At 44.6% G+C, this 17,956-nt stretch overlaps 1 protein-coding gene and 1 long non-coding RNA gene across 2 annotated transcripts; one reads left to right on the top strand and one right to left on the bottom strand.

Annotated features, from left to right (window-relative positions):
- Positions 1-1,295: 1,295 nt before the first annotated feature.
- LOC134756664 (uncharacterized) lies at positions 1,296-11,565 on the bottom strand. The gene is made up of 5 exons (XR_010129650.1): positions 10,962-11,565; positions 5,004-5,140; positions 3,546-3,857; positions 2,127-2,424; positions 1,296-1,433 (listed from the first exon to the last, which is right to left on the bottom strand). It is a non-coding gene; the product is annotated as an uncharacterized lncRNA (long non-coding RNA).
- Positions 11,566-11,645: 80 nt separating this feature from the next.
- Positions 11,646-13,361, top strand: LELP1 (late cornified envelope like proline rich 1). Its single transcript, XM_004026716.4, has 2 exons — positions 11,646-11,772; positions 12,928-13,361. Exon 2 carries the CDS (start codon positions 12,949-12,951, stop codon positions 13,243-13,245), a length of 297 nt encoding a protein of 98 aa, XP_004026765.1. The 5' UTR covers positions 11,646-11,772; positions 12,928-12,948; the 3' UTR covers positions 13,246-13,361.
- The last annotated feature ends 4,595 nt before the right edge of the window (positions 13,362-17,956 follow it).

Raw genomic sequence — 17,956 nt, 5'->3', positions numbered from 1 at the left:
GGCCAGGTCTCCAGAGTCTCAGAGCACAACACACCACAGTAGCACAAGTCTCAAAGGGGTGAGGACATTCTCCTTGGTCTCAGCTTACTTGTGGGTTTTATTTATGCCTGTTGTTTAACTATCCAGCTAAATTAAGTTCTGACCTTTAATTCAATAATCATTAATCAGAACCAATTTAGCACTGCTAAATTGAGTTCTGTACCATTATTCAACAACCATTGACAACAACGGCTAGAAAGCATCTAGTTTATAAAACCTGAAGACAAAGAGAATAAGACACTGAGGCTCTCTAGAGAAGCCTCCTCAGTTGTCTCCTGCAGCAGTGGGGACACACATGTGCTGCATGAACCATTAGGCTGATCTGATGAGGGCTTCTATTAGGCACAGACGGCATGTGGGATGATGTATTGAATGTATGTCTTCATAAGGGACAGCCTTGAATTATGTGCAGGCTTGTGGAAGCTGAGGAAGAAGGCAGAGCAGAGGATGTCTCCTGGGATCCTATCTGGGTTTCTTCCTTGGGTTCCTAAGTGCAACCGGCAGGAGTTTCCTTGGGAGCTAATCATATTCAGTGATTATGGAAGTTTGAATCTAATCATATTATTTCCCAGTTCTCCTCCCACCAGCCACACAATAGCCTCTCCCTTATTTCCATGGAGGTAAAACCACATCATAGTCAATTGAAAAATATACCTGAAGGATAAAAAATTTCAAGAACAATCAAGAGTGGAGATGGAAGAGAAAGGATAAGGACTAATTTTATAGTAGGATTGGGAAGGTCCCCCCAAATTGCACCCACTTCCCTTTTGCCTAGTCAAGATTATAGGTTCCTGGGTCCCTTCACTGTGCACAGGAATGTACCTGCTGGTTGATTTCAGACTGAAACAAAGAGTAGAGCTTCTGGTTCTTCTTCTAAATCTTGTTATTAAACTCTTCTCCTGGGCCTAAATTTTTCTCAAGCTCTTTGCATTGTAAGTATGTAGAATATATTTTTCTCTACAATTTCCACAGCTTAAAGTCTTTTTGTTTAAGTTTAGCAGGCAGAATTTCTTAAATAAACTTTAAGCTGACACTACTGCCTGTGTAGGTAAGAACCCCCATCCATCATCCACTGTCCGGCCCCAAACCACTGACGTGTTTCTAGCACCACCACCTGGGAACTGGTGGTATCAAAAGATCAGAGCTACCTGGGCTATGCCTTGGCAAGGAGCACAAGGTGCGTCCTTTGTGAGTCACACACTAGGACTAGGTTTCCATTTCTTTATTTTGACAGATTAGGTAAACCTTCTCCTTGTCCGCTGACCAGCCCAGGAAGTCTTGCTGGTGAAGAGAAGAAAAGAATGTAGCTTTTCTTACATCCAATAAGATAAACAAATGCAGCTAGAGAACAAAAGACTGGATAAACTGCCACAGGATGGTCGATATGCATTGACCTAGAAAGAGACAGAATCCCCTCTACATCATTCCTGGAGGTGACAGCTCCCCAGGAGGTTTTCTGTGACCCACTCACCCCCATCTGTCATCCAAATGGATTTCCACAGCACGCTGAACAAACTTCAGCCATATTTCCCCACACTTAGCTCTGTGCCTCAACATCAGTGACCACACTCACTCTTGCCTAGACTGCAGAGTATTTGTCCAGGTTGCTCTGTATCTTCATTCCCTATGCTGCCCTCAAACATGTGCATGCACACACACTCACACACACACACATGCACACATGAGGACACAGGCATGCATATGCACACACAGGGTCTAGCCTCTGGGAGAGGCTCAATGACTTTAAACTTCATTTAATCCTAAAGAGCAGAGCTAGAGGTGGTGTGAGTTAATGTTAAGCGATTTCATTTCAAGTCTCCGAAAGAGATGGTGGGATTGGGGTGGGGGCATATGAAAGATGCTAAACACCCAGCCCAGGAATCCTTGTAGAAGAACTAGTTTCCTGGAGATGAGGAGCTCAGCAAGTCCATTCTGCTTGTCTCCTCTCAGACACCAGGAAGTCCCAAAGACCTGAGGTGCTGCTGAGTAAATTAGACCTGCCTCCATATCCCTTTCTCTCACTCCCACATCTCCATCCAGGGCAGCTATCAAACTGGAACCCCACTGGGGGCTTAGAGCAATAATACCTCCGCAGGTCTATGAGGGCTGCATGGACACCAGAGTCCCTTGCACACTGCCTGGCCACCATGCTCCAGCCCACAAGATGACAGCTGTAGATGAAGAAACCAAAGACATAGATCACAGACATGATTCTCTTCGACCTGAGCTGGAACTTAACTTTCTTGGATCCCATGCTTTGCTCCTCCTTCTGCATCATCTTGAGCTTGTACCCAGGCTAGGGTAACAAAGGCCTGGGAATTTTACTCTTTCTGATGTTCAATTCTGATTCAATGATACAATGTCAAACTGACATGTATTAACCTCCTGAAAAAAAAAGAGAGATCAGATTTTAAAGTAACTAGGAATAGCATAGATGAAGAAGAGAAACAGTCAATAATAGGAGAAAAGACAAAATGTCTGCATAACCATTAATAGAACATATCAAAACACAGGAAAATTTGCATGACATTCTAAAAGTCATTTAGTCCTGCCTCCCATCAAATTATTCTCCACCAAAAGGCCTTCAAAAGATTAGTTCGCACTTCATTAAACATTTGCTGGGCCAGACAGTTGATAAACTTAGGAAGTGCTGCTACTGGCCTGAGAAGAGGGTGTTAGCAACTTCTTCCTTACCTCCTGCCACTTCCACCCACACGTGCTGCTCCCACTCTCTGGAACATTTGGGAGCATGTCTTCATAAGGGACAGCCTTGAATTATGTGCAGGCTTGTGCTCCCTCCTCCAAACTTTTCCTTCCTCAGACTAAAACTCCCCTACTCCACTTTCCATTTTTTAACAGGCACTCTATCTTGGTGCTTCCCAAACTTTTTCCTTTTTTTCTGAATCATTGCAATGTGAGAATGATTGTCTCAGACAGCAGCATCCATACCGGCCTCAGCCCTCTGAGTTTGGAGTAGACATGGGCAGGCATCGGCTCCTTGGTGCAGCCCCAGAGATACTCCCCTTGGCTGAGTGCTGTGCTCCAATGGAGGCAACCGTGGCTTTGATCATGGCAGTGAGTGAGTGGGAGTGAAAGTCTTAGTCCCCAAGGATGGAGAATTAGGGAGAGGAGAGGGAATATCTCACATGTGAACATTCAGGAGGAAGCTCCTCCACTGCTGTCACTAAAGCATAAAAGTTTATCTCCTGTTTTTTGCAGTGTATCATCAACACAAGAAAGATGACCTAGCAGCAGCTGCAGCAGTGCCAGATCCCCTGCCAGTCCCCTTCTGGGTCCCCAAGCCCTGCTCTGTACCCCACAGCTGGCAGAAGTGGACATCCTCTCCATGCTAACAGGAATACCACCAAAGCCAAAGAGGCTCTTCTGAAACCTCCCTTTCCCCCAGCATCTAGGCAGTACGTTGCTCCCTGCACCCTCTCCAATCTCTTTCTTCCAGAATCACAAAGCCCAGAAATTACCTTTCATCTACTGAAAGAGAAAGATACCTTCATAGACCAACAATCTGAGAGCAGTTCATCAACGGTCTCCTCCCGGCTCCTCCTCCAGACAACAGCAAGGATTGGACACGTGGGCCATGTTTCAGGCTTCTTTGGTAAACAGCAGACCTGCTCTCCATTCTCTATTTTGACACTGTGTGGTCAGGACCAGTCAGTTCATCTAACTGTTGCCTCCACCACCACTACTGCCACCTGCTGGCTCAAGAAGGCATCTCAAGTATGGAGTTTTCCTTCCTTAGCTCTCTGTACCCCTGGGTTCCACCATTTTGGGGGTCTTAAGTAGCAAGGATGATCAAAATTCTAAGAAAGAAAAACTGCTTTAGACAATGGTAAAGTCTTAAGAATTTTCTCTTTCCAATCCTTCAGCTTCAATCAAGACAATTACAACATTTATTTATCACCTCCTCTCCTAAGAGAGCTGACCCCTCAGTCTGCTCCTAAGCCTGTTTTGAACATGCTGAGATGACTCTTCCTTTCCTCTAGAGGCATGGGGACTCTATCTCACTCATCACACAGACCTCCTTCCCTCGTGCTCCGACCCTGAGCACCCCACAGCCCACAAGACCCCAACTCTCATGAGCAACAAGGAGAAGACCTTCCCAGGCCACTGGGCCTCCATAAGTGGTGAGTGACTCCTCCCAGGTCCTTCCCAGAAAACAGCAGGAATTAGACAAAAGTACACTCAGGACCTTCCTGGGGGCCAGGTGTACCATCCTTCCCCTTCCTTATCCTCTTTTTAAATTTATTTATATTTTTGTGGTAAGAACATTTAACATGAGCTCTATCCTCTTAACAAATTGTAAGTGTATTAATACAATGCAATATTGTTGACTATGGGTACAAAGTTGTTCAGCAGATCTCTAGAGCTTATTCATCTTACTTAATTATTTTATGCCTGTTGATTAATAACTCATTTCATCCTCCCCCTGTGCCTGGTAACCACTGTTACAGCCTTTGATTTAATGAATATGACTATTTTTAGATACTTGATGTAAGTGGAATGATGCAGTATTTGTCTTTCTGTATTTGACTTATTTCACTGCATAATGTCCTCAAGGGCCATTTATGTTGCTGAATAAGGCAGAATTTCTTTCCTTTTTAAGGCTGGATAGTATTCTATCATGTGTATATACCACATTTTCTTCATTCATCTGTTGATGGACATTTAGGTTATTTTCACATCTTAGCTAAAGTTTGATTAGATAAAGCTGCTTATTCCAACTGCTACTGTTCCAGCCCATGCTGCCTCCTGTGGCAAAAGAAGATCATTAGGGAAACACAGTGCTGCCTCCCACTTTATTAAAAAATATGAAGACCTTGTAAAGCTGGTTAAGAAATTGACAAGAACTACTTCAAATCATCTGAAAATGTCCCCCAAATTTCCTGACTTTGTGATCCCACACTCAGTGAAGGAAATGGGTCTCTGCTTTTCACTGCCTTCCTTACCTGCAAAGAGTTCTCGCTTTGTGCCCTGAGCCTGCAGAAGTCACTCTCAACCTGCTGAGGGATTTTCTCTTCATCTCTGCTCTCTCCATTAAGACATCTGCCCCAGTGGGCCCCCAGTTTATTGCCCTTGCTTGTAGCTGGGAAGGTGATGGTGTCACAGGAGGAAAAAGGAAACAGAAGCCTGGTGGGCACCTTAGGAGGAGCCCTCAGGTAGAATGTGGACTCCACAGAGGAGTCCGGTAGAGCTTCACTCAAGAGAATGACTCCCATTTACCCACAGGATCCTTCCCTACCGTGCCTGGCCCAGCTACCTCCCTGCCAAGTCCACTCCATCCTGTGTCCTCCCCAGTGCTCCTGAAGCGGGTCTCACCAGGCAGAGAACGTGTGTGTGTGTGTGTGTGTTTGTGTGTGTGTATGTTGGAGGATGAAGAGGAGGTGCAGGGCAAGATAAACCCTAGCTGCAGGGAAGGGGAGATGGACACTTGCTGAAGCTTGAGTCCTTCTGTGCTTGGGAGCCTGGATCAGATGGCGGCTGTATCCTGGACAAATCCAACATGATCTGGGATTTTCAGCCTACACAGCCCAGCGGTACCTGCCTCCTGGAATCTCTGGGCCTCATACAGATATATTCATGTTGGAAGCTGACCCTGAGAAACAGATCTCCATCTCCATAAAGTTGGATCTGCCTCCTCTGACAGACAGTTTATTTGATTCTTATCTCCCCTGCTGAACTTTGTCTTGTATATCCATTCATTTATTTCACAAATATTCACTGAGCATCTATTATATGTCAGGCCCTGGCCCAGCACTAAAGATGCAAATAATAATAAGAAAGCCCTTTCCTGGATTAGGGCACTGTATGAGACAGAAGACAGCATTGCCCTCCGGCAGAACAGGTGGGGAGTCAATCCATGGGGAGCACATCAGGCATGTTCAGAGATGGTATCTCTTAACTGCAGCAGGGTGGGGGTCCAGAGCAGTCCACATGGAAGGTGGAATTTTCAAATTGTATATAGAAGATAAAAAATAAATAAATATCAATAAGGCAAAAAGGAGGGGTATACTCCAGTTAGAGAGAAAAGCAATTGCAAAACCATTGAAATATTATTCCATCTCCTTATTGACAAGAAGCATTAACTATTGCCTGGCCAACATGTGCCAAGACACACACTGGACACTGCAGAAACAGAGATTTTAAAAAGTAATTGGTTCCTGATCTCTACACTACATCACATGAGAGAGTAGATCAGGAAATAAATAACTACAAAATATGTGGATAAAAATTTCAGAATGAGCTTGGCTAAGGCAACTAACTGCCTGGGAAGGTGAGAGAAATCATGCCCAAGGAGAATTTCCTATGAGTTCCAGGTTGAGGAGGAGAGAGGGAGGACTCGGCTGGCAGAGCAAAAACTCGGAGTTTAAAAAAATAAAAAAGTCTAGCATATTTTGGAAACTGCAAGTAGCTTTACCCCAGAATCTACGGTAAAAGTAGAAGACTGAGCTGAAAGTAGACACCAGATTAGTAAGAGTTTTGTTGACCCAACCAAGAGCCTTGGGCCTCATCTTAAATTCAATAGTAAAATTAAGCTTTTGTTTTATAAAATTCACTTCGGCAATGCTGTGGGGGTTGAATTAGTGGTGGGACTCTTTGGAGACAGGGAGACCTGTCATGATGATGCCACAATAAAGGCAGCAACCATGGCTGTGAGAGGATGGGGGACCAACTTGAGAGAAATGTGCCTGCAGCTCCCAAACACACCCTGGCTTAGAAGCCTGTGGCTCAGGAGGTAGAATCTGCAGATCCTGATAGCACATTTGGTGTGAGGTTGAGTAGGAAGCAAGAGTCTGGGATGATCCCAGGTTTCTGGTTAAGTCTTGGTGGACAGGATGCTATTCACAGAGTCGGAGCGCATAAGAGGAGCAAGAGGGGCATGTTAGGAAAAATGTGGAAGGTGTTGAACTCTGATTTTGTAAAATCAGCTTGAGGTACCAAAGTACATCCAATGGATGTTAGTATTGGGACCTAGAGCTCAGGGAAGAGGGTGGGCTTTGGGATTCTCTATGCAGAGCTGGTACTTTCAGCAATGGTGGATAATAATATCAGCAGCAAGGGTGAAAAATGAAGGTGCAGGTGATGTTGAAAGGATTCAGCAGAGGAGGAAGGGCTCGGGAAGGAGAGTAGATGAGGCTGTAAGTGGGAGTCTACCCATGTGACAGAGGACCAAAAGGGAAGAGGGTTAAAATATAGGACACAACTGTAACAATTACTGCAGTAAAGTCAAATAGGATAAACCCTGAACTATGTCCATGAGGATTTCATAGAACATTCTTCCCCCTTTATATAATGAATGAGCAAAAATACACAAATATCAAGAAAAACTTAAGCAATGGTGATTGATAAACAGTGAAAGGGGAGGATGTATATCTGGTTCCCATGGGCCAGATATGAGCCATAAGGCAGGGAAAACTGGCTGTCCAGGTGGTCTAAAATCCTGTCCAAGAGGTGAAGATGAGGAATACCAGCCAAGAGAAGCTGTAGGAGAGCTTGCCAATGCCTAGGCGCTACAGGAGCCATGCGCAGCTAGACAAAGCAGACATGCCTGTCATACTAAAGAACTGTGGCCAACACCCAGCCAGCAGGGAGAGGAGAGTCTGTGAAGAACACATTCAAGTTCTCCACGGGAGAAAGGTCAGCCGTAAGCACCTGCCAAGCCCAGAAAGCTCCTATGCCAGTTCACAAAGTTTTCAGGTCTTTCTTTCTCATTCCTTTGCAGCCCCTACCCAAATGGACAAGAGGCAGCTGGGTGAGCAAGGGAAAAAAATTAAAAACTTCTAGTAGCTAATAGAGAAGATACTCTTCTTTTCTGTGCAGCCTTCCTTCCTGCAGTAGTACCAAGTAGGAAAGAGAAGGAAATCCAACATTCAAGGAAAGACCTTCTGAATACTGAAATAAGATTTTTTTATGTAAATAGAAGTTATTTTTATGTAAATAGAAGTAAGAAATCATGCGATTTCTTAGCATGATTCTAAAAGTCAAGGGCATCTGCTAGAGATTTCATTCCAAGAGAAAGGGAAGAGCCAGCCCCACAGAGAGGGTTTTAAGAGGCATCAAGAGAAGAAATAGAGTTGCTTTCTGACCATCATGAAGGTTCTGCTTGTTCAACAAGAATTACACAGAGAGATAGAAAAAGGCACGGAAAAAAATAGAAATACTTTGCCAAAAAAGCAGCGAGGGAGATTCTAATGGAGTTAAAATTGCTAATACATAGCATGTCCCTGGGCTGATACAATATGCAGACATACAGGGCCTTCAGACACACACAGAGAGGAACCACTGAATGGCCCAATGACTTTTTTGTCCTAAATTAAGTTACTATTTTTTATCAATAACATTGATATCAACCCTTCCTACTCAAAAGTGAAATCATCCATTAATAGTTAACATTAAAATATCTAATCTTACTGTGAATGCCACCAGGAGCTTTGGCTGGAAGGCAGGGAAAAAAAATGCTATGGAGAAGGGGTCTGAGGGAAATATTGAGTTGGAGAAGTGGGATTATAGGGCCAACACCAGAAAATGAGAGAATGAGACAGAAATGAAGACACAGAGAGAGAGGTTCAGCAAACCAATGAAGACACCTGGCCAGCGTTGACAAAAACGATAACTAATATGAATAACAAACATTTTTGGGGGGTACTTCATACAGGGCATCTCCAGTCTTTACAATTCTATGAGTCTAGTGAGGCACTGTAATGGATGAGGGCGTAGGTTTTGCACTTGCAAATATGACTGGCATGTTATGAGCAATCGACATAAGTTATATATTATCTTAAGATGATGGTGACATTATATCATTTTATAGATGAGGGAATCGAGACCCAGATGGTTAAGTAAATTACTAAGAGTTGTTCAGCAAGTAAAGGATGAAAGCAGGATTTTTTTTTTTTTTTTTTGAGACGGAGTCTCACTCTATTGCCCAGGCTGGAGTGCAATGGTGTGATCTCGGCTCACTGCAACCTTTGCCTCCCAGGTTCAAGCGATTCTTCTGCCTCAGCCTCCCGAGTAGCTGGGATTTCAGGCATGCACCACCACGCCCAGCTAATTTGCTAATTTTTGTATTTTTAGTAGAGATGGGGTTTCACCATGTTGGCCAGGCTGGTCTCAAACTCCTGACCTCGTGATCCGCCCACCTCAGCCTCCCAAAGTGCTGGGATTACAGGCGTGAGCCACCGCGCCTAGCAAAAGCAGGATTTAAACCCAGAAATCTGACTTCAGGGTCCTCTTCTAACCCTAATCTAGGCAAGCCGGGCTTTGACATTTATCTCTTCTTCCAGCCTCTCGTGGAGGCCCAGCAGCCTAAGAAGCCTGTTCTGTGTTTCATCTCAGTAGTAGTTCCTTCCAGCCAGCGAAGGAAGTCACTTAGCCACCAAACCCTAAGTGAAAGGTAAGGCTAGTAGCTGGGATACCAAATGTAACACTGCCAGGAGTGCTGACCTTTACAGAGGAAGGTTTTAAAGACTGGAAAGATAATGGGCAAACGTCCTACTGAAAGTCCAGTGACTGATATACTTTGATTCACTGAGAACTTCTTGAGCAAGAAGTAGGAGAGGGAAGAAAGGAGAAAGAGAAAGATAACAATGGCTAGTAGAAATCACTACATTTTTTACATTGCTGTCACAAATGACTGCCATCTCCATATCTAGATTGGTAGCTTTGGTCCAGAGCTGAACATCAGGTGAGGCTGGGTCTCCTGAGATGGGGGTGAGAGCTGCTTCTCAACAGCTTTGAGGAGAGAGAGCTGATGAAAAAAATTATGGAAGAAAGAGGAAATTCTTATGAAAGGAGTGAGCTGCACAAAGACTATGACTCTATCGTCAATTATTCCAGTGATAGGGGGTTAAATCCCAACCCATTCTCCTCTTTTATTTAGGTTCATTTGAGGTTTAATTGAATATGGCATTATTTATCCTTGCGAATAAACCCCATATGAAGTTTCTCCATCTTCAACTCATGATCTTCTATTCAATAAACACTTGTTAAACTGAAATGAACTGAAGGCCTCAGGTCTCCCCAGTGGCCCAAGGGCCAAAGCCATATTTCCAATAACCACCCAAGAGGGTTCACTCTAACTAAACTCTTCTCAGACTTAAACCCATATTCTTTTAGCATAAATCTGTTCCCCTGTTTCCTCAGCTGTCATTAAAAGTAATACTAACACCCCAAAACCTGGTGAAACATTGTCCCAAAGAGTTAAACAAACTAGTGACTAATACAAATTCTTGAGTTTACATGATGGTAGATTTTAAAAAAAGAACAACGTGCTGAAATGCCGAAACTCTCTCCATTTGTAAGATAACAAAATTGGCTGAAGTCATTGGAGCCAATCTGGCAGACTGGAGTCTGCACAGAAAAAGCGTGCTGATGTCACAGCCAAATTTCCACTGCATGTTTCATACTGACCCTCCCCGAAACTGCACATGTGACCCATGAGGTAGCATGAAGAGATAACTTCCCATGCCCGAGGACTTTTTCCAGCCCTCCCTTTTCCTTCCGCCAGTCACCTACTAATCCCAGAATCTAATCCCTAACCTTTCCCAATAAAATGACTGCCTTAAAGCCAGCACAGGGAGACAGATTCGAGCTGAACTCTTGTCTCCTTGATGGTCGAGTTGCAGTAAAAAGCTTTTCTTTTCTCAAAAACCTGGTGTCATCGTATTGCCTCCTAGTACACTAGGAAGAAGCCCTTTTGCTCTGGAGTCATCTTCAATTCTTAGTTTTCTGCACAGTCAGTAAATAAGTCCCATGAATCTGCCTGTCTAATGAGGCCTTTCTCATGGGCACCCAGACCCATGACTGCCTTCCTTCAGATGTGGAGATTTTCATAATTTCTTTAAAACAGTCTCATTCGACTTTTACTTCACCACCCCATCTCCCAATCCATCCTAATATTTAAATACCTTAGGCACAATCGTGTCACAATTTTAATCAAAAGTCAGTAGAGATTCATTCGTGATGACTGCCATGATGAACCTCCTAAACCTGAGTTCGGGCACCCTGTGTCTAAGCCTACCCACCTTTCGCACTCCAGCCTCCCATCGCCACTCCTAACACACCCCCATTCCAACCACAAAGACCCTGGTCAGGCCTTTAAAAAAGGCAAGGAAGGAATTCTGAGAGGCAAATCTTTGTGCCCTAAGGCAGGATCTGGGGCTAACCCAATTGTGTGGGGTGGTAAGAAGAGGTTTCAGAATCTCACATTAGAAAAATAAAGAAAAGAAGAATGTCAAAATGGCTGTGATCAATTCAGGGTTGCTCTCCTAGAAGGGTGGGGAAGGGGCAGGTTCAGAGGAATTAAACTTTGAGGGTGGAAGAGGAGCTGGAGACCATGTGTCAACAGTGGGCCAGCTTTTCTGCTCCTAGCAACAATGAGCCTCCCATCCTCAGAGCCCAGGACTCTTCACTGCAGCCTCATTTTACCAGCCTGAATGTTGAGGGGTCTCGGGAGGGGTGGGACAGCCAAGGGGGGTGATTCATCATGGCTCTATCCTGGTGTCCAGGGCTTGTTGTGCTGGGAGCTATGGAGTCACACAACAATTGCCCCTCGATGATGCTGCAATGACCTCATAAGTGGAGGTCATTTCCCCTGCCCCCACCCCCAGCTTCCTCAGATCTGGGCAGAGGAACCAGAGGGAAAAGCCACCTTCCCAGGCACAGCCATAACATCCACCTCACTCAACTGCTTGTCAAGTTCACCACCAACACAGAGGGGTAAGTTGCATTTGGACAGGTGGAAGTGGCCACTCTTTGGCCTCTTCTGTCCTGGGAGTGACCTGAAGTACCCCACGCACTGAGCAGGGTTGGGAAAGTCATGTTTGAATGAAAGTGTCCTGCTATTTTCAGTGGTAAGAACTGGTGTGTGCTTCACCTTGGAATAGAGTCTCAACAATTTTAGAGTTCAACTTAATAATATGCCTCCCCAGAGAGCTATACTGATTTTAAAACAAAATTTAAAATGTTATTTTTATATTGTTAAAAGAAATCAAAGAAGTATAACCAATTAGATCCAACTTGAAGTATTGTGAGGGACTGAAAATCCCTGTCCATATCTAGGAGTTAAACTGTCCGTACAGAAATGCCTAGCTCAGGGCAAAACTCAACAGGAGAGAAAAGGAATCCCCTTCTGAAAATCACATTTTGTGGCTCTATCATTCAGATTTTCAGAGAAATTGGAATTTCGTGGTTCATCTCCTGATTTCTTCCCTTACCCTATTATTTATCAGAACCTGGATGGAGGCAAAGCAGTGGGCAGTTCTAGAGTAGCTCATGGGAACCCACTCATGGCAGGGATTAAATTACTTTCCCTCCCATGGCCTCTAGTAAAGAAAGCAATTCTCAAGGTTCAGGGAACTTAGGTGGGACACAGGATTGAAAGCAGTGTCCTAGGCCCCCAAGTCTGCTAGTGTACCTCCCACCTATCTTCAGAGGAACAGGAAGTGGCCTTAGAGGAGCGAAACTTCTATTGTGCCATGAATGCCTTGAGCAATCTGGTCAAACTTAGGGACTCCTTGGAATCATGTTTCTAAATGAATTAAATACAACATATGGAGTTACAGAGACACCAACTCTACTGAAATACAGTTTCAGTGGGGTGGGGGAGGTGGGGGGTCCAAAACCATAGGTTAAGAACTCCTACTAGAGTCTATGGCATGGAAGCAAGAATAAGTGAAAAGAAAGCAGAGTTAAGGGTGGAGAGATTAAGAAATGCTATCTCAAACTCATACAAGGATGAGGGCGGCCCTAAATGAGAAGACGATCTAGACCCTGACTGCATCTCAGGGAAGACTTTCTTAAGTACAAAGATAAGCTGTAAGAAGCCTGTAGGTATCCTCTCCCACCTACAGTGCATCTCACATTTCTTTGCAGGGCTCAGAAAATCAAGAAACAATGTCGAGTGATGATAAAAGTAAATCAAATGACCCCAAGACTGAGCCCAAGAACTGCGATCCCAAGTGTGAACAAAAGTGTGAGTCCAAATGCCAGCCCAGCTGTTTAAAGAAGCTGCTGCAACGCTGCTCTGAAAAGTGCCCACGGGAAAAGAGTCCAGCACCACCCAAGTGCCCGCCCTGCCCCTCGCAGTCTCCTTCATCCTGCCCTCCCCAGCCCTGCACCAAGCCCTGTCCTCCTAAATGCCCTTCATCCTGCCCACATGCTTGCCCACCTCCCTGCCCTCCCCCAGAGTGAGGCACTGTGGGCACTACCCAACCCCACCACCACTGCCACCTCCACCATGTATAACGCTGTGGGGCTGGAGACTGAAACCATGAACTGACAAGTAAACGTGTTCCTCTGCTGTGCAAGACTTCTCCTGGTGTTTCTGGTGGGTTTTGATTTGTTTTGTTTGTTGTTTTACAGCACTAAACCACCAACAAGCAATCCCTGAGAAGTGAGGCTAGAACCCTGCACTCTCAACAACCTTTGAGAACTGACTTTCCCTCTGACCCCACCTGCTGCTTAGAGGCAGGTGCCCACCTCTGAAGGGTGTACCCAGGTAATGCCAGGCGGTGTTAGAGCAAAGCCTGAGAGATCCATAAATATGGTTGCAGCTGTGAAAGTGTCTAACCCCAGGAAGCAGGAAAGAGATGGTATGAGGGAGAAAGAGGAGTAGAATCTTGGTGAAAGGTCCAGGAAGGCTCAGGAAAAGGCGTTGTACTACCTTTCTGTTAGTCCTGTTGCATAATGCTTATGCAGAAGGGCTCTCAGTACAGGCTGCATGGGTTTAATGAAACTCTATCTCTGCTCCCTAACACCTTGTAACCTTAAGCAAGTTGCTTAACTTCTTTGTGTCTCAGTTTTCCTCTCTTTGCAAAAGGAGTGATGATGCTAACAGTACTGCTGTTACGAAGTTGTCGTGAGGCTAAAGAATTAACAAATGCCAGGCCAGGCACGGTGGCTCATGCCTGTAATCCTAGCACTTTTGGGAGGCCGAGGCAGGTGGATCGCCTGAGGTCAGGAGTTCGAGACCAACCTGGCCAACATGGCAAAACCCCGTCTCTACTAAAAATACAAAAATTAGCTGGGCGTGGCGCACGCCTGTAATCCCAGCTACTCGGGAAGCTGAAGAAGGAGAATCACTTGAACCCAGGAGATGGAGGTTACAGTGAGCTGAGATCGCACCACTGCACTCCAGCTTGCATGAGAGGAGCGAGACTCCATCTCAAAAAAAAAAAGAGTTAACAAATGCCAAGTGCCAGGTTTACAGGGACATAGTGAGTTGGTGAAGGAGCACCCCACACCCACCGCAGTGTAACACTCATCACACCTGAACTTCATTGCTTTGTGTAATTCTTCTTAGCCTGTAAATCTCCTGACCACAGGAGTCAGGCTTTGACATCTGTAAGCATACAGTTAGACATTCTTTTAAAAACATTCAAAAAGGAGTTACAGATTATACCACTATCTGTTACCTGGCTCTAATACTGAACTATAGTTACATAACATGTCACTAGTGGAAGAATCCCAGTGAAGGGTACATGAAACCTCTATTTTTGCAACACTCTGTGAATCTATAAAATTTCAAAATAAAAACTTAAGTACAAAAAACTAGATATTGTACATATCTGGGACCTCAATTAGGAATGAATAGGGAAAGCCTTCATAGCTGATGTGTTAGTGGAGATTATTTACAAGTAGTTAGAGAAAGTCCATGTCAAACTAGCTTAATTCACAAAACAGAATTTATCAGCTCATGCTGAGAAGGGTTTGGGAACAGGGCATAGGATTAAAGGGAGAACTGTAAGAATCAAGACTTCAAGGCCTGGGATCAGGGACCCACTCACCGTCTCAGCCACTCTCATCTCGCCAGCCTCTACAATGCCTCAGAATATGTCCCATCCTCTCCTAGTGCCCCCCACCCCGCCATTCAGTAAGGTCTTGGGCCAGTTGCATACCCAGCTTGTTGACAGGTTGGGCACAAGGATATTCTTATTTTCACCAGGAGAGGAACCTGATTGCCTAGAAGGTCACAAGCATGCCCCCGTGGCCAAGCAGATGACAGAGCTTTGACGCACAGACAAACCAGTTGTGAATTGTTTCGGTGCACTGCACATAAGCAGCGATACGGTGAACAGCATTTAAGGATTCCCTGCTATCATCGTAATAGATAACCGAAGAGCCAAATCTGGGATGGCTCCCTATGGAACCATTACACAAAACTAGCTCTCATCCTTCTGAGCCTGAAGGATGGTTCAGACAGCGAAGGGTATGGCAAGTATAGAGAGTCCAAAATATGTCAAAGAAAAAATAACTGGGACCCCACCAGACTGAGTCTGTACAGTCAGCTGGTGACAGAGCAGGCTTTTAGAATACGTGAAGTAGGCGGAGCATTTAAGGCACCACCCCCTCGTTTTCCAGGTGTGACATGAGGAGACCTTGGGGTCTCAGGGTCTTCTGAGGCACTGAGGTTCCCATACTCTAGATCCCTGCAGAGAGGTACTCACTGGATGCCAGGAGCCTCTGAAAGTCTAGTTTAGAGCACTGGGGACTGTGGTAACAGGTGGAAACCCCTTCAGCTGTGGGTAACAGGTGGAAAACCCTTCTACCTCACAGGAAGTCAAAAAGGAGGAAGGACAGAAGAAAGGGAGAGAGAGAGAGAGAGATAATAGTACAATAACGTGGCATCTTCATCCATGGTGAACAGACCATCCTCTATTAAATGGTCACTTTTAAATAATAAATCCTGAACCCAGTGCTAAAGAGTGTACTACAGTTGGTGGGAATATAAATAGACAAAAATCCTTTTAGGAAACAATTCAAGGAATGTGGGAATATGTATCATCAAAAGCATTAGATGATTCAACTCTTTGGCCCAATGGGTCCACTTCATAGAACCTATTCAAAAAAAAAATTGCAAAATGGTGGGTAGGGGAGCTATATAAATAAAGGTGATTATCACAGCATAACTTAGAAACAATTTAAATATCTAACAAGGTCTGATTAAGTAAACTTGAACCTATTATATGATGAAACATTGTTTTAAGACATTAAATTTAATAATACATTAATAAATTCATTACATTAAATTTAATAATTTTAAAACATTAAAATAAATTTTAATTTATTTAATTTTAATGTATTAACCTATTCAATGTATTAAATTAATTTAATACATTAAAATGAATTAAAGAAAGTAAGGCCTCAATTGAAAATATAACGTAAAGCCATTATCTTTAACCAAAACCTTCCTCGATAATAATGGTAATAATAATAACAAAAGGAAATTTGTGGATATTCTCATTATTTTAAGACAATGGGGATATGGGTAACTAGTAGTTTATTTCTATTTTAATCTGGATTTTTACATGTTTTTGTTTTGTGGTGGGTTAAAAAATAAGTAATCATGAAATAATCAACAATTTATGAAATAATCATGACTACTTCAGAGACCCCGAAAGTCCTTTATTTTACTCAATGTACAAACACAGGGAAGGAAGAATGTTTTAGGGAGTATGCACCACATCGAAGGCACCTCGCCGTGGATGCCTTCCCTCCAGGCGCAGGATCTCAGTCCCAGGCCAGGCAGTACGTGTCAGGGGGCTGTGCCCTCCCAGGTGGTTCTGCAAACTCTGGGCACAGCCTGAAAGGAGGCAGCTCTGGGAACATGAAACCACTCATTTCCAATTTAGGTCTCGTTTCTCCCATGTAAATGGAACCAAATATAGACCTCTTTTTTTTTTTTTTTTTTTTTTTGAGATGGAGTCTTGCTCTGTCGCCCAGGCTAGAGTGCAGTGGCGCGACCTCGGCTCACTGTACGCTCCGCCTCCCGGGTTCACGCCATTCTCCTGCCTCAGCCTCCAGAGTAGCTGGGACTACAGGTGCCCACCACCACACCTGGCTAATTTTTTGTATTTTTAGTAGAGACGGGGTTTCACCATGTTAGCCAGGATGGTCTCGATCTCCTGACCTCGTGATCCGCCCGCCTTGGCCTCCCAAAGTGCTGGGAAAGTCTCGTATAGAGCACTGGGGACTGTGGTACCAGGTGGAAATCCCTTCAGCTGTGGGTAACAGGTGGAAAACCTTTCTACCTCACAGGAAGTCAAAAAGGAGGAGGGACAGAAGAGCCACCGCGCCCGGCCAAGATAGACATCTCTTAATGGCTACTTTCCCAACAAAAAGCTGGATCAAAGGCAATTCTGGGGAAATGGTTGGGACATGATGAGGGTGCCACCTCCCTACAGAATGTAATAATTACTCCCAGCCCCAGCGGCAGTCACCAGGGTTCTGCCCCAAACAGTAGAGGGCTGTATAAATAAGCAATGCCTGAAGAGTGGCATCACAAGAATCTGTGTAGCACCAGGCTCGATGGCTCCCAGATAACAAGACAGGCAGGACCAAGGCCTCTCCCTTCATGACAAAGCAGTTCTGAGGATCCATTAAGATGGTCACAAAAGGAGCCTCCACCACAGACCCCTTTGCCTTGTGCTTTCTTGAGAATCAGGCAGAGTACAGCTAGCCTTCTAAAAGGGCTTCTAAGCCCTCCCAAATCAGGCAACTGGCTGTGAGGTGGGCTGGCGCTGTGAGGGCTGGGCACAGAACCTCGGGGATGTCTGGCTTTGAAGCTGAAAGGAACCTTAGAGACCTTTTTCCTGCATCCTCCACTCCATGCATGAATGGCAACTGGGGAGAGGGGAGGAAGTAACCAGTTACCAAACGTCCTATTTTCCTCTCCTGTTCCCACAGGACCAAGATTGCAGCTCAGCACACGAGCACAGGCAAATTCTAGAAGGCTTTATTAGTGATAAGTCATAACTGCTTCCATGTCACAGGGGTTGATGCTCAGCAAAGAGATCAGTAAAAACACTAAGCCGTTTGCCAAACACATAAAGATTTTAAGATACAAACTGATCGTAAAATGCATACCAGGATATTTTCAGCTGTACCTGTCTTCCAAGTGCAG

Source organism: Gorilla gorilla, chromosome 1 (assembly GCF_029281585.2).
Source record: "Gorilla gorilla gorilla isolate KB3781 chromosome 1, NHGRI_mGorGor1-v2.1_pri, whole genome shotgun sequence".
Classification (NCBI taxonomy): Eukaryota; Metazoa; Chordata; class Mammalia; order Primates; family Hominidae; genus Gorilla; species Gorilla gorilla.
This window is presented reverse-complemented; position numbering and strand designations above follow the sequence as displayed.